At 36.9% G+C, this 14,371-nt stretch overlaps 1 protein-coding gene across 40 annotated transcripts in view; it reads right to left on the bottom strand.

The window, feature by feature from the left end:
• The window catches only part of runx1t1 (RUNX1 partner transcriptional co-repressor 1), a 233,037-nt gene that overhangs the window by 110,147 nt on the left and 108,519 nt on the right, over window positions 1-14,371 (bottom strand). For 32 of the 40 annotated variants that reach the window (XR_015516202.2, XR_015516200.2, XR_015516201.2 and 29 more), the window contains one exon: window positions 6,938-7,038. The exons of the other annotated variants lie outside the window; for them this stretch is intronic. Coding sequence is in view for 26 of the 32 variants with exons in the window: in XM_087295005.2 (XP_087151131.1) it covers window positions 6,938-6,953 (16 nt within the window). In the remaining 6 variants the exon portion in view is untranslated. The remainder of the gene's footprint in view (window positions 1-6,937; window positions 7,039-14,371) is intronic. 40 annotated transcript variants of the gene reach the window in all.

The following is a 14,371-nucleotide window of genomic DNA, read 5'->3' as shown; positions in this document are numbered from 1 at the left end:
CAAAATACTGTTCTGTTATTCAGAAGATGACAGTCTTTAATGGTGTGTGTCCAGCTGTTAGATTAAAACGCTGCTTTTTTTTTTTTTTAATGCCAAGCGATCGGTGGTTGAGACCACTTAGGAGACGCAGCAGGTATCTGGATACAGACTGAATAAAATGTTCCACAATGTTTTATTTCCAGATTAATAGAGTAGTAGTATGAAGATGTAATTGGGTATAGACATAAATACACACAGAACTATATTTGTCTACAACTTGTTGGCCAGTCATTTCAAAATTTTATTTGAAAAGTGGTAAGTGCTGCATTTTAGCAAGCAAAAGTTTAATTGGATTGGGCCTTGGTACGATTTTCTCATTGCCCAATGAGGGTTGAGTTTAGAGGTTTAGTGCCATGGGTCTTTTTAAAAATCGTACTGAATTCGAAGGAATTAGCCACATAACTCATAAAACATAAAATAGTTACATTTCCTTGTGAGATCAGGCTGGATAGTTCACCAAAAACTGAAAATGTTGTCATTGTTTCAATAGAATCTGGATGCAGCCTTTATGATGCAAGCTGAGATTGCATCACTTAGTAATGCAATGTCAAACACAATGCACTCAATAGCCCCTTTCACACAGTGATACCGGTAAATATCTGGAAAATTTCTGGAACGACTTAACCAGTAAATTTAAAAAAGCACTGTTCACACAGACGAGGACGTTACGGAATTTTTCCAGAAAAGACCGTTTACACATCCATTCCAAAATAATTCTGACATCATTCACCGCAAATGAGCTTTAAACGGCTGTACTTGTATTTGTAAACATTTGACAACATTACAAACTCTGTGGATGATCAGTATTGTTACCAACTCCGATGAAAACATATGGAGGATCACTTTCGCATGTCGAGATGTTCATAATATGTGTGTGCTGGCGTTCACGGCTGTTTCACGGGCACACGCAAAGCTTGAAGGTAAACAAACAGCGGCTTATCATAAGCATCTTATCAATGATTATTAACACAGTTGGCATTAAGAAGAACATATAAACGTTATCTGACTAACTTCTAGCAGCTAAATGCGTCTGGGTAAATATTCAAAGGCTTTTATTCTCATAAACCGTGCGGAACTGAATGCGTCTGACTGTTCGGATTGGTTAAAGCAGACGTCTCACGTCAGCATGTTCTAGACGTGCACGCGCTTTTTCCGGCAACCTTCCTTCTGCATTCACACAGCGCAGCATTCCGGCAAATTACCGGTAATGTTACAAATTCTCTTTCCGGAAAATAGCCAGAACGAATTTTACCGGTATTTTTAAAAAGGACCCGTTCACACATACAACCTTTCTGGAAAATTGCCGGTAATTTTCCAGAAAGGTCTGTATGTGAGAAAAGGGCTAATGACAGCAGTGTGACGAGTAGGGTTAGGGGTGGGGTTAGGTGAGCCCATTAAAAAGCATTGGATGCAGCTCAGATTGCACTGCACCAGGTCTGCATCCAGATCCGTCTCCATTGTTTACTCATACTTAACTTGTTCCAAACTGGTTTGTTTTTCTTTTGTTGAACACAAAAAAAAAAAATATTTTGAAGAAATCAGGAAACCTCTAACCATTAACCATTTTTTCCAACTATGGCAGATTACAGGATACAGGATTACAGGATTTTAGCTTTCTTCAAAATATTTTCTTTAGTGTTTTACTGAATAAAGAGTTTCAAAATGGTTTGAAGACACTTGAGGGTCAGTAAATAAAGAGTAAACTTTAACATCCAAGGAAGCTTTTCAATCCTCAAAATGTTCCTAACAGCAGAAAAAAAATGTTCTTCATATAATTCTTTAAGTTCCTTAAAGAATCAAAACAGTTTCAATCACCTTTTTGGCACTTCCTGAGACTTTTATTTTTAACAGTGTTACCTCAAGATTTTCTTTTTTGATGGACAGGTGGTCAAAATTAAGGCACTGAAAATGACGCAAGACATGATGCACAATGGTCCAAGATGTCAGTTTTGTGCATGATTATATACAAAAACAGGAAAAAGCATGTTTACACAGAAAGGAAGCAAAGCAAAAAAAAGTGCTTTGTGTGAACAGCCGCTTAGACTTTCAGTGAAGCTGGTGCTGTTTTCCTTCTAACCCCAAACGGCCGCAACATTTCCATAATGCGACACACTTGTCTGGCTGTCTCCTGTAGCAATAGCACAAGCTGACACCACGACTATTGCATTGCTAAAGGAGAAGTCCTCAGATCCAGAGTTTGTATCAACTCCTCTATTTGTCATAATTACTTGATTGTGGGGGATGTCTAGGAAAGGTCTAATCAATCTGATTTCATTAAGTGCAGTCAGACAGTTGAAATGAGCAGAATGGAAGTAATAAGCACATTTGAATCTGCATATTTGAGCTCGACTAATAACGGCAATCCAAGGCACTTACCTATTTACCATTCCTTTTGTCTCCAGATTAAAAAAATGAACAGAAAAGGGAAACCTAAAAAAAGTGTCTCTCACTTGGAATAAAGTGGAATCAGGGTACTTTAATCTTAATATATATATTATATTAAGATAGTTCACCCCAAAATCAAAATGTACTATTTACTCAAGTAGTTCCTTTATCCAATTCAATTCAAGTTTATTTGTATAGCGCTTTTCACAATAGTAACTGCTTTAAAGCATCTTTACAAAAGGTGCACACTAAATTACATTAAAATTCAGAAAAGTTAAGGTCATTAGTTACCATAACTTTATTAATTACTAATAACTTCAACTAATTAAATACTAACTAGCTTTTAACAGTCATTATGGTGGCTTGAGAAAGCCGACACACTGTTATACTACATAAACTTCTTCTTCTTCTTCCGTTTTTCTTCGTAGACAATTTTAAGAACACATCTCCTCCTAGACCATTCATACTACAACCCCCAAACTAACTCCAACTCTCCAAACTGTACTGAATTAAGTTGCTATATCTTTTCCAACTGTTCCGACTTACGGTTTTCCCAAAACTGACCCGGAAAATTCGGAAAAGTCCCATTGACTCAACATTGGACCAAACTTTGTGACCTCATAACGCTGCGTCAGACTGTCATACAGACTTAAAGTTGAGCTCATTTAACTCAGACTACTAATCTGCCAATCACTGATCACCTTTCAACTTACTAGCCACATTCTAGCAACCATTTATAGCACCCTAGCAACTGTCCCATAGACTTCCATTATAAAAAAAACTGCTGTTGTCTTTTCATTGGACACACTAACAACATACCAATCCATACAGCATACTGATCCATGCTAGAAACAGACTGAAAATACTATCAACATGCTAATTCATACTATTAACAGACACGCTATATCATACTAGAAACATGCTAGCAACATGTTAATTCATATTAGAACCATGCTAATAAAATGCTAATATATGCTAAAACATGCTAATTCATACTTGAACCATGCTTATTTATGCCATCAACTGCCTAGCAACTATTTAGAACACCTTAGCAACCACCTTGCAACACTTTAGCAACCGCCTAGCAACACCTTAGCAACCACCTAGCAGCGCCTTAGCTGCCTAACAAACACTCAGACATACTAGCTAACACCTAGCAAAAACTTAGCAACGGCATAGAACACCTTAGAAACCACCCAGCTACCACCTAGCAACGCCTTAGCAACCACTTAGAACCCTCTATCAACAATTTAGCAAGAAACATGCCAATGCATAGAAACATGCAAACCTATAGGTAGTTATAACTGTTTCAAACTTCTTACAAACTATTATTTAAACTTAAAAATTATTTTAAATTTTCCGTTGAGGCTTTCTCAAGCTACCAACTTTACATCACTCAAGAACTTTACTTTTCTAGTAATATAACATAGTTAACATGCAGTTATATAGTATAAAGGTAATGTCTATGTGTACATATTCAATGAAGTGTATTTGTGTATTTTTTTTCTCCTTCTGTTGAACGCAAAATAGGATATTTTGAAAACAGCTAAAAACCTCTAACCATTGGCTTCCATAATATTTGTTTTTCATACTTTAAAAGTCACTGGTTACAGGTTACACAATTAAAGGGTAGGTAAAGTTGCAACACAAGCTCATTGTGAAAATGTACCCCTGTATACATTTATGGAGTGCGTGAATTATGTAGCCTGAGCTACATTTGGCTGCATTTCATATTTAAACTAATACCTCAGGGTGGTATGAGTGTTTTGTTAATGTTATTATATTATTAATTACCTCCAGAATAGTCAGGAGCGTTTGTGCTCGGCATTGCACGCCTTTAAACCCCACCACATGTTTATTGCATGTTGACATTGACTTCTAAGGTGCAAGTCAACTAACCATAAGATTTTTGTTAGCTCGCATTGGCAGTTTTGTGGTAAACAATTCAACTGTGGATGTCATTAAGAAAAAAAAAATTGTCCTTTTAGTTTTTAAATGACATCTAAAAAAGCACTTCCTGTTTGTTTTTAATTAATTCGTCAGATTACATGATTTTGAAGTACTTAACCACGCCCATACACCTGTCAGTTTTGACAACAAACAGAAATGGTGAGCAGGAGGAGTCTATTAGGTTGTAAGAACTCCTCTAAAACCCCTTTCCCCATTTTTCTGAATGAAATGCCCACTTTACTACATCCATTCAGCCCCCGGTAGAAAAAAACAAGCCACGGCCACTGTTTTCTCATTTAAAATTTCATTTCTCTAGGAACTGCATCACAATCATAAACTGTTTAAGATATGGACATAGTATTCGTGACGTCAGCCATAGGTTTCTGAAGAATGTTGAATGGTTTGTGAGCACAATTAAGTGCACACAGCATGCCATATCATCTCATAATTGTAATAAATAATTCCAAAAGGCAACTGACTGTGTAAAGCCACATAAAACAAAACAAAAATACGATGTATATCCTGAGTTCAGTGGCTAATCAGCCGGAAAGTGACAACGACCAGCGAGACCTAGTTGTCACTCAAGTGGCCACGCCCTTAATTATGCAGAATTAATGTAACCTAATTTAAAAGAAACGGATGAGTTCTAAAAAAAGTCACCCCCCCTCACAGTTGTCATTGAGGGTAATATTAGCTATATGCACCAAAATCATTCTTTGTACCAGTCTGTAAACACCTTTTTTTCTGCTGTAAAGTTGGCCATTTTAATAGAGGGCTCAATAGAAATTTGTTCCTTATGGAGCCAGGACTAGCAGAATTTCGATGAATTGCAGTTTCAGTTACTTCCGTATTTGCTTCACAAGGGAGAGCGGGAGGTGGCCGCTTTGTCACAATACAAAAACGAATAACGACTGCAGTTTCCGGACAGATTTCTTTAAAGATCTGTTTTTACTATAGCTATCTGACTTCAGTTAATCAGGAAGTGATGATTTTGTCATCTTTGACTTGGATGGAAACGCGTGATTTCCAATAATAATAATAATAATAATTTCCAATAATCCAATAATAACTTTATTTGCACGTCTTTTATGCAATATTCCAGTTTTGCGCATGAATTTAAATCGCATTTTTGGATGTAAACATGGAAAGTGCTTAGAGTAGAGATCTGCGCGGGACTAAATTTTGAATCCCGCTCCCGCCCGCACCCGCCAGGTTTTAGCCCGAACCCGACCGCTCCCGCTTATATTAAGCACTTGTTGTCCCGCTGCCCGACCCGCCCCGTTTTCTATCCGTCGCGCCCGATACCGCTAATAAACACACACACGCACAGCACCAAGCACACACACACACAGACAAAGCTTTCTCTCTCTCATTCGTGCGCGCCCACTAACACACACTCATAAGCACCAAGCACACACACAGGCAAAGCTCTCTTTCTCTCATTCGCGCGCACACACACACACACACACACACATCTCTCATTCGCGCATATACATACACACACACACACACACACACACACACACACACACACACACACACACACACAAACTGCAACAAACAAGCTAAACACAGCCTCGCGCCATTTCATTTACACACATACATACGCGTGCTCACCCGGAAGTCGGGAGCGATATTGCTAGACAGCCCGCTCCCGTCCCAAATTAAACCCGTTACCGACCGCTCCCGTGATTTATTCGGAAATTTATACCCGCGCCGTAGAAATCTGGTCGGGTCCTGCGGTGTCCCGCGGGAATGCAGACCTCTAGCTTAGAGTTCAGCTTTCTTCAAAATAGTATTCCACTGAATAAATAGTGAGTAAATGTTCCCCTTTTTTTTGGGTAAACTATCTCTTTAACATCCATAGAAGCTTTTCATTCAAGTTCTGTATGGCAGCATTGCATCTTTAAAACAAACACTATGGGGTGGTATGACATTGCCGACAGCTTCCGTTTTTTTTCACGGTTCCACCTGACTGCTTACCTCCATGTGGACGGCTTTTCCACTGTTACCAGTTTGCTCAGTAGCTCACCACGTACGTTGGTGGTACCCGGCAACAATGGGCCTTTTATGGCCGGCAAAAACAGTTTCAAAAAGCAGGTAAAACAAAAACAAAAGGCAAAAAATAAAAATAAACAAGTAAGTAACAGAGTGAGATTGTGGTAAGATCTGAAAAAAAAATAAGAAAACCAGGGCTTTTCTGTTTTTGGATGGCTTTTAAAAACACTGTCAGTAATCAATCGATCGGTCGGTCAGTCGGTCAGTCAGTCAGTCGACAGAGGCCTCTGGTGGATTTACTGTACATAAGAACGGCAGGCATGAGTGGCACTTGCTAGAGAAATTTGAGATCTCAAAAGGCGAACACAGCGGCCTCTGGCAGATTCACAAAAACAAAAACTGCCAAAAAAGTATATGACATATTTTGTGCTTTCCAGAAATGTATGCAGGGATACATATCAATAAGATGCCATAACAGAAATATAATTACATAAAGTTTGAAGTGAAAGGCGTAAGAAAATAGTGCTGTTTATGATGTACTTTGCAGTGATTGAACTGAACTGACCTGTTTTTCCAAGCATAGATGAGGGTCAGGCGATTTAGCGGCATTACAGCTGAAAATGGTGCAGGGAAAGCTTTGGTTCCTGGTGAAAACTGGGGAGGGGGCTGTGGACAACATGACAAACCAGAAGAGACAGAGGATCATTAGGTTTCCCTCAGGCCAAGCACATGCACTCATGGAGAAAGGAAATGCTCACTAGCTCCTGAAAGAAAAGACAAGGTGACTGGTACAAAACTGTCCAGTGTATGACAGCCCCTCATACAAGCGCCCACGCCTCTGTCATGGGCTTCAGCGAAAGGTGACATTGGGTGTATTCAGGGGCAGTGGAGCTGATACACAGGCCTGTCTGCACATTTGACAACACATGTTGGACTACAGCTTCCATATTTTCATGGGTGTCCATTTGATGTTCAGTATATATTTGCCACATTTGTTGATGCTAGCGAGAACAGCATGCAGTCAAATGCCATAGGAAACTGTAGTCATTAGGGCTGCATGATACTGGAAACAATATGTGATGTGATGTTGTTGAATATTCCTATAACGACATTTCTTAACATTCCCCTTGAAAAATGCAATTTTTATTAGATTGAATCATTTATTTATTTAATGACATTAAAGTATACTAATAAAATATATTTTTTCAGATCCAATTAATTCTAATTAAGATTAAAAATGTGTCAGGGTGCAAATTTCAGTCTTTGAATGAGTGAAAATCTTAGCAAATACCCTGAATCTGATTGGTTGTTGTATTACTAATTCCCACCATTAGTGTTTATTTTCAGCTCTGGGTTCACCTTTGGGCCGCTCCAACCAATAGCAGAACAACAACTACTGGGGAGGCGGGTATGAAGACAGTATGGTCCCATCTGATTGGTTAAATGTATATAAATAGCATAAAATAAAAAGTAATTTATCACACGTTTGTTATATTATTTGCAGCCCTAGTAATCATATAGTGTAATCAAAATAACATGGTATCATCTTGTTTTCTGAAGAATTGACATCCTTGCCACTTACATAGGATCGACCAATAGCATCAGTTCTCAATTGTCACGATCACCTGCGATTAAGTCAGATCGCTAGAGAACTACAATTCTACCACTAAACTGAACCACAACTACCCTGATGCTTAGTGCAAAACAACGCCTACTACAGCTGCAAACTATCTGGATTGATACACACACACTGGTGAATATCATTCTTACTGATTACGAGGACTATTTACACAGCACGCACACACACACATACACTTATGGTCTGAGTCTTACAAAGGGTTCTTCTACCCTTGTCTGTTGCCTGTATTAGGGCTGGGTGATTAATAATAAAGTAATAGAAATTGACATTTACAACCTATAATTGATCTAACTACCACGTGTGGAGTCATGTGACCCCGCTCTGTTAAGACTTATTTTTACTTCTGTGTTGAGTGCATGCCTATGGTGTGACAGCCTTTGCGCAGTCGCATACCTGCATACCTCTCAAAAACTAAACGCTGAAATGACACGTAGTGCAAGTTTTGTGATTAGTCGGTTTGATATTGATGATGAGCGTGGGCGGTGTGGATTTATTTAAGTTATTCAACGTTGATGTTCTAAAAATATTCATAGACAGCAGATAGTGTGTGTTTCCTTTAATTAAAGAATTTAGAATCAAGTAATGCATCCTTCATTCAAAAATCTCTCACTTATAATATGTGAACATATTTACTGTACAAGTCAGTGAAATATGAGGGTAAAAAAATTAAATAAATATAAAAAAAAATTGTTCATTAATCGTAATCGAGTAAAAATATTCAATTAATCGAGATTTTGATTTTAGGCCAAATCCCCTGGCCTTTAGCAACCCTTTGCCTGTGACCTGACTACCCTTCTGGATTTCCCTGTATGTACTCGTTTGCCCCTGTGTTCGACCATTGTCTGTACAACTACTCTTTAATAGAGCTTCACATGGATTTTCAACTGCGCTGTCAGCATTCTTACATAAAAGAAATACACAAAAAGCTACATTTATTTTTCCGAGAAGCTGATTCACTTAAATATATAGCACATAACAATAGTAAAAAAAAAAAAAAAAAAAAAAATTGTAACTGACATTTTAAGCTGGTTTTAACCCCTATCCACAAATAATGAGAGAAAGTCCCTTAAATCTCTTAAGGAAATTAAAACAAAGGTTTTCAGACAACACTAAAAGTCATTAGTGTCTTAACCAAGACATTTCTTTAAAGAAATCCCTTTCTAACACAACTAAATCTTGCTCATTAATGCTATTACTGGGTTTTGAGTCTTTGGGATAATATATATATATATATATATATATATATATATATATATATATATATATATATATATATATTGTATGTTGCCATTTGGTAATATGTTTTAGCAGATAGCAGGTGTTTCTGAACATCAGCACTCTGTCAAGATTGTAAGAGGCATTTGATGAGGCTGTATATTCCTTTTGTCTCCTGTCTAAGCCATGTGTTTACACATGTGTCAGCTAGCATCTTTAAAGACAGCCACATTTAGTCTTGTATTTCGGTTAATTCTGTAAGCATGACGATCAGCACTAATTAGCCTGGGGGCAAATGATTTGCTTAAAGTAACATGGTTTTCAATATTGAATTAATCAAAACTGCTATTTTGGAAATCTGTAAATGAATTTAATAGTGCAGGTAATATGAAGAGTTTGGTTGCAAAACGCGATAAACGCCATTTTTTGACATTTGGATTTTATTATTGGAAATCCCTGTTTAGATGCACCTTGATCTATTTGTGAATTGCTGCCATTAATAACATTTAGGATCGTACATTTTAGGCCACAAAATGTATTTTTTCACAAAACGCGATATCCACCAGACAAGTTTCTTTATAAAGTGCGATATAACGCTTATAGAACATTCAGGAAGCTGCGCAAGCTCAGCATCCCTTGGGAAAAGAGTCACTGCCGGTAAAGCGCTCCGAGTTTGCTCATTGATTTAGCGATAGATGAAGCCTTCAACTTCACAAAAATGTATAAAAACGCTACAAAAGTGGATAGAAACCACATCCGTTTCCGATTGTCTTCCATCTACATTCTGTCTACAGTTTTTGAGATTCATATAGTGTAACAGAGCAGTCAAGGTTTGACAGTGCGCTCATCAAATGGATGAAAAAGGGGATCATAAAATAAATCTGGATAAATATGTATCTCTTGGCCAGTACAGTTCTGTAGGAATCTGCAGTGTTACAGTTGGACAATACTGACATATCTGCATCTCAAAACACTTCATCAGCCAAGCCAGCTTCTCTGAACACACTTTAGAAATAAGCACATACTCTCAGGTTAGACTTTATTAGGTACACTATTGTAGTGCTGAGTTGGATCCCCTTTGACTTCCAACATTGATGCAGATTTTTTGACTGCAGCACTTTGGTCAACTTCGGTTGTTTTGCTCTATAAATAAATATTGTATTGTACACTACCTGACAAAAGTCTTGTCACCTATCCAAGTTTTAGGAACAACAAATAATAACTCTACTTCTAGTTGATCATTTGGCATCAGAAGAGGTTTATATGAAAGGCAAAGGCGTATAGTTTATGGTTATTTTACCAAAATAAAATATGGTCATAACTTAATTTTTAATTAGGACAGTAAGGTCTGACATTGCTTAGACAAAAGTCTTGTCACGTAACAGAAATAATGTACAGTATAGAATATAAAGTCATGGTGCAGTGGAAAAAGAAATACTACTGTGTATGACTCACATGAGCTTGGATGACTGCATCGTACATCTCTGCAATTACTCAAATAACTTATTAATAAAGTTATCTGGAATGACAAAGAAAATATTCTGTTCATCCAGATTCTCTGGATTCATCTTTAATGCCTCCTCCTTCCTCTTACCCCAGACATGCTCAATAATGTTCATGTCTGGTGACTGGGCTGGCCAATCCGGGAGCACATTGAGCTTCTTTGCTTTCAGGAACTTTGATGTAGAGCAGTGGTCACCAAACTTATTCCTGGAGGGCTGGTGTCCTGCAGATTGTAGCTCCAACCCTAATTAAACACACCTGAGCTAGAGATAGAGATAAACCCTGCAGGGACACTGGCCCTCCAGGACCAGGATTGGTGACTCCTGATGTAGAGGCTGAAGTATGAGAAGGGCACTATCCTGCTAAAGAGTTTGTCCTCTCCTGTAGTTTGAAATGTAATGGGCAGCACAAATGTCTTGACTTTTGTCAGGTAGTATATTGTACTGACTGCACATCCATGATGAAATTTACCATAGAATAATGACTGTTAAATGATAGAAGTTTACCATAAAATAACAACTGATAAACTATAGAAATTTATCATAACATAGCGACCATTAAATTATAGAAATTTACCATAAAATAACAGATGTTAAATTATAGAAATTTACCATAAAAAATAACAACTGTTAAATTATATAAATTTATCGTAACAGAACGACCATTAAATTATAGAAATTTACCATAAAATAACAGATACTAAATTATAGAAATTTACCATAAAATAACGACTGTTAAAGGGCACCTATGGTGAAAAATCTACTTTTCAAGCTGTTTGGACAGACATATGAGTAGATATAGTGTGTAGACCGTCATATTGAGGTGATATAAACACACCAAGTCCTGTTTTAACAACATAAAAACATTGGACCAATTGGAGCGGTTTTCAGACCAACCACAACTTGACGTAGGAGTGCGGTCCCCCCGCATTGATTGACAGCTGGGCGTATTAACATGTCCCAGTAGTCACGTGTTTAATCATGTCAACAAGACCAGACGTGCGCAAAGCAAACATCAATTCACATCAAATGTGATCAAGTAATGTGTGAGTAAGTTTCACATGTTTAAAATGTTTTAAAACAGTGCACGTGTGTAATGAATTACAGCGATTCACTTCAGCTTAGCTTCATCAGCACAGCTGCATGTCAGAACAATTGTAAAGTAAAATGCTTCAATCCTGGTTTGTGGACGTTAAATCAGGTTTATTTTCTACATTAACATAACAGATATCCATACAGCAGTGGTGATTAACCTGTATCCTGTCACATATGCGTGCAAAAAGAGTGAAAAGCTAAAAACGCTCTGTCTGGTTGTCTGTCTGTCTGTGTGTGTGTGTGTGTGTGTGTGTGCGTGAACTTTGTAACAACATAGTGTGTGACTCATCGATGCAACTGCACAACAAATACTCATTGGTAAAGTTCTTACAGTAGTATTTCTCACAAACGCTAAGTGAGATCTTCCTTCAAGTCTGTCTGTTGTCTGACGCAGCCGAGAGAGGAGATTAAGGCACGCAGAAAGGCACGTAGAAACGGTAGGTGGGGAGGACTAGCCTTAAAGGTGCAGTAAGACACAACAGCCCCTTAGTGCAAAAATGTATAAAACAGTATCTTGTAAAAGGTATTATGAAAAATCTGATGGGTGTTTTGAGCTGAAACTTTACAGACACTGCTGGAGACACAAAACACTTATATTAAATCTAAAAAAAGGGGTAACCTAGGTGCCCTTTAAATAATAGAAATTTACCATAACATAACGACCATTAAATTAAAGAAATTTACCATAAATAACGGATGTCAAATTATAGAAATTTACCATAACATTACGGATGTTAAATAATAGAAATTTACCATAACATATTGACCATTAAATTATAGAAATTTACCATAAAATAACGGATGTCAAGTTATAGAAATTTACCATAACATATTGACCATTAAATTATAGAAATTTACCATATAATAACGGATGTCAAATTATAGAAATTTACCATAACATTACGGATGTTAAATAATAGAAATTTATCATAAAATAATGACCATTAAATTATAGAAATTTACCATAAAATAACAGATGTCAAACTATAGAAATTTACCATAACATTGCGGATGTTAAATAAAAGAAATTTACCATAACATAATGACCATTAAATTATAGAAATTTACCATAAAATAATTGACATTAAATTATAGAAATTTACCATAAAATAATGGACATTAAAAAACAGAAATTTACTGGAAATTTCGTAATAACGTCTGATATTTAATGGTACATTTCTACAATTTAATGGCTATTTTTTTACATTTCACCCCAGCTGCCAGAAATAAATGTTTTTAATTTAAAGTTTTTATTTTTATTTTTTAAATTTTTTTTTACGTTTTTTCAGAGGTGCTGGAAAATATACTTAAAATATCAGAATTTTTTTTAGTGCACAAATCCCAGCACCCACAAAGATACAACAAATCCCAGCTCAGTAAAACAATTCCTTAAAAGCTAAATGTAATATTTAAAGGCAACATTTTTCAAACGACAAACTCACTTATTTTCAGAAGACCCATGGAAATGGATGAGAAAATCTGATTAATCACATTTCCATAATTGACCATAAATTACCTTCCTCTGCAAAAAAAAAAAAAAATCATAAAATATCCAATAACCTAAAGAGCTTGTTTCCTCCACCACAGGCCGTCTTCCTCCATTTCCAAACCAGCCTAAGATGGATATGAGGTGATTACCCCCAAAGTCCTGCTGGGGAGGCCTGACTCTGTGTGCTGCTTATTAAACATAAGTACCATGTAACCTCCCTGCACTAAATCAAGGGACATGTTATTGGTCCCCGGTGAGAAGACAGAGGTCAAAGGGTCCCGGAGATGGGCTGTGCTGTGCTGAGCTCATCCTGGGGAGACACCAGCTGACAGCTGCCACAAATCTGACACTCGCACACATAAACACACACACCAGGCAGCCTGTCAGAATAAGGTGCACACTCCATGGCAAATGCAGCCCAATCAATACTCATTGGAAGTGAGAGGATGAATAGAACAGTAATGAGGGAGAAGAAATGGGTGATAGGCTCATTTCTCTGCCTCATTCTCTCTTCAAGAATTTTCTAGGGATTTCAAGACTGCGGACTGAAAAATCAAAACATCCATCCTCCCTTAAATTGTCTTTGCGATATAAATTACAGCTTACGGAGGTGATTGACTGGTTCATATTTTATGGTCTTATGTGCAATCCACAGTTGCTACTATATATTTACTAAACTATTTTAGTACTATATTTACTACATATACATCAGTGCTTCCAACAGATTTGAAATATACTTGGAAGCCAGATTGAAACACCATTATCACATAAATAGTTAACTAAATGCAACAAACAAAACAGAATTAAATTTAACAATCATTTTTATTTATTATAACACTGTTATACACTGTTTCTTTTCAATGGCTTAAAGTAAAAAAGACTGTGGAAATACAAATAGAAATCTACTATTTATCTTTCTATTATGTTATTCAGGAGCCATGTGCACCCACTGACAGATAAAACCTGCATCCCTCTCTCTCAAATTCAAAACAAACTTGAATGCCAAAGCATTTTAGATACGTATATAAAATAGCAAATGTATAATATTAACATCATCAA

The sequence above is a fragment of the Danio rerio genome, chromosome 19 (assembly GCF_052040795.2).
Source record: "Danio rerio strain M-AB ecotype USA chromosome 19, GRCz13ab, whole genome shotgun sequence".
NCBI lineage: Eukaryota > Metazoa > Chordata > Actinopteri > Cypriniformes > Danionidae > Danio > Danio rerio.
The sequence above is the reverse complement of the archived record's forward strand: the minus strand, read 5'-3'. Positions and strand labels throughout refer to the sequence as shown.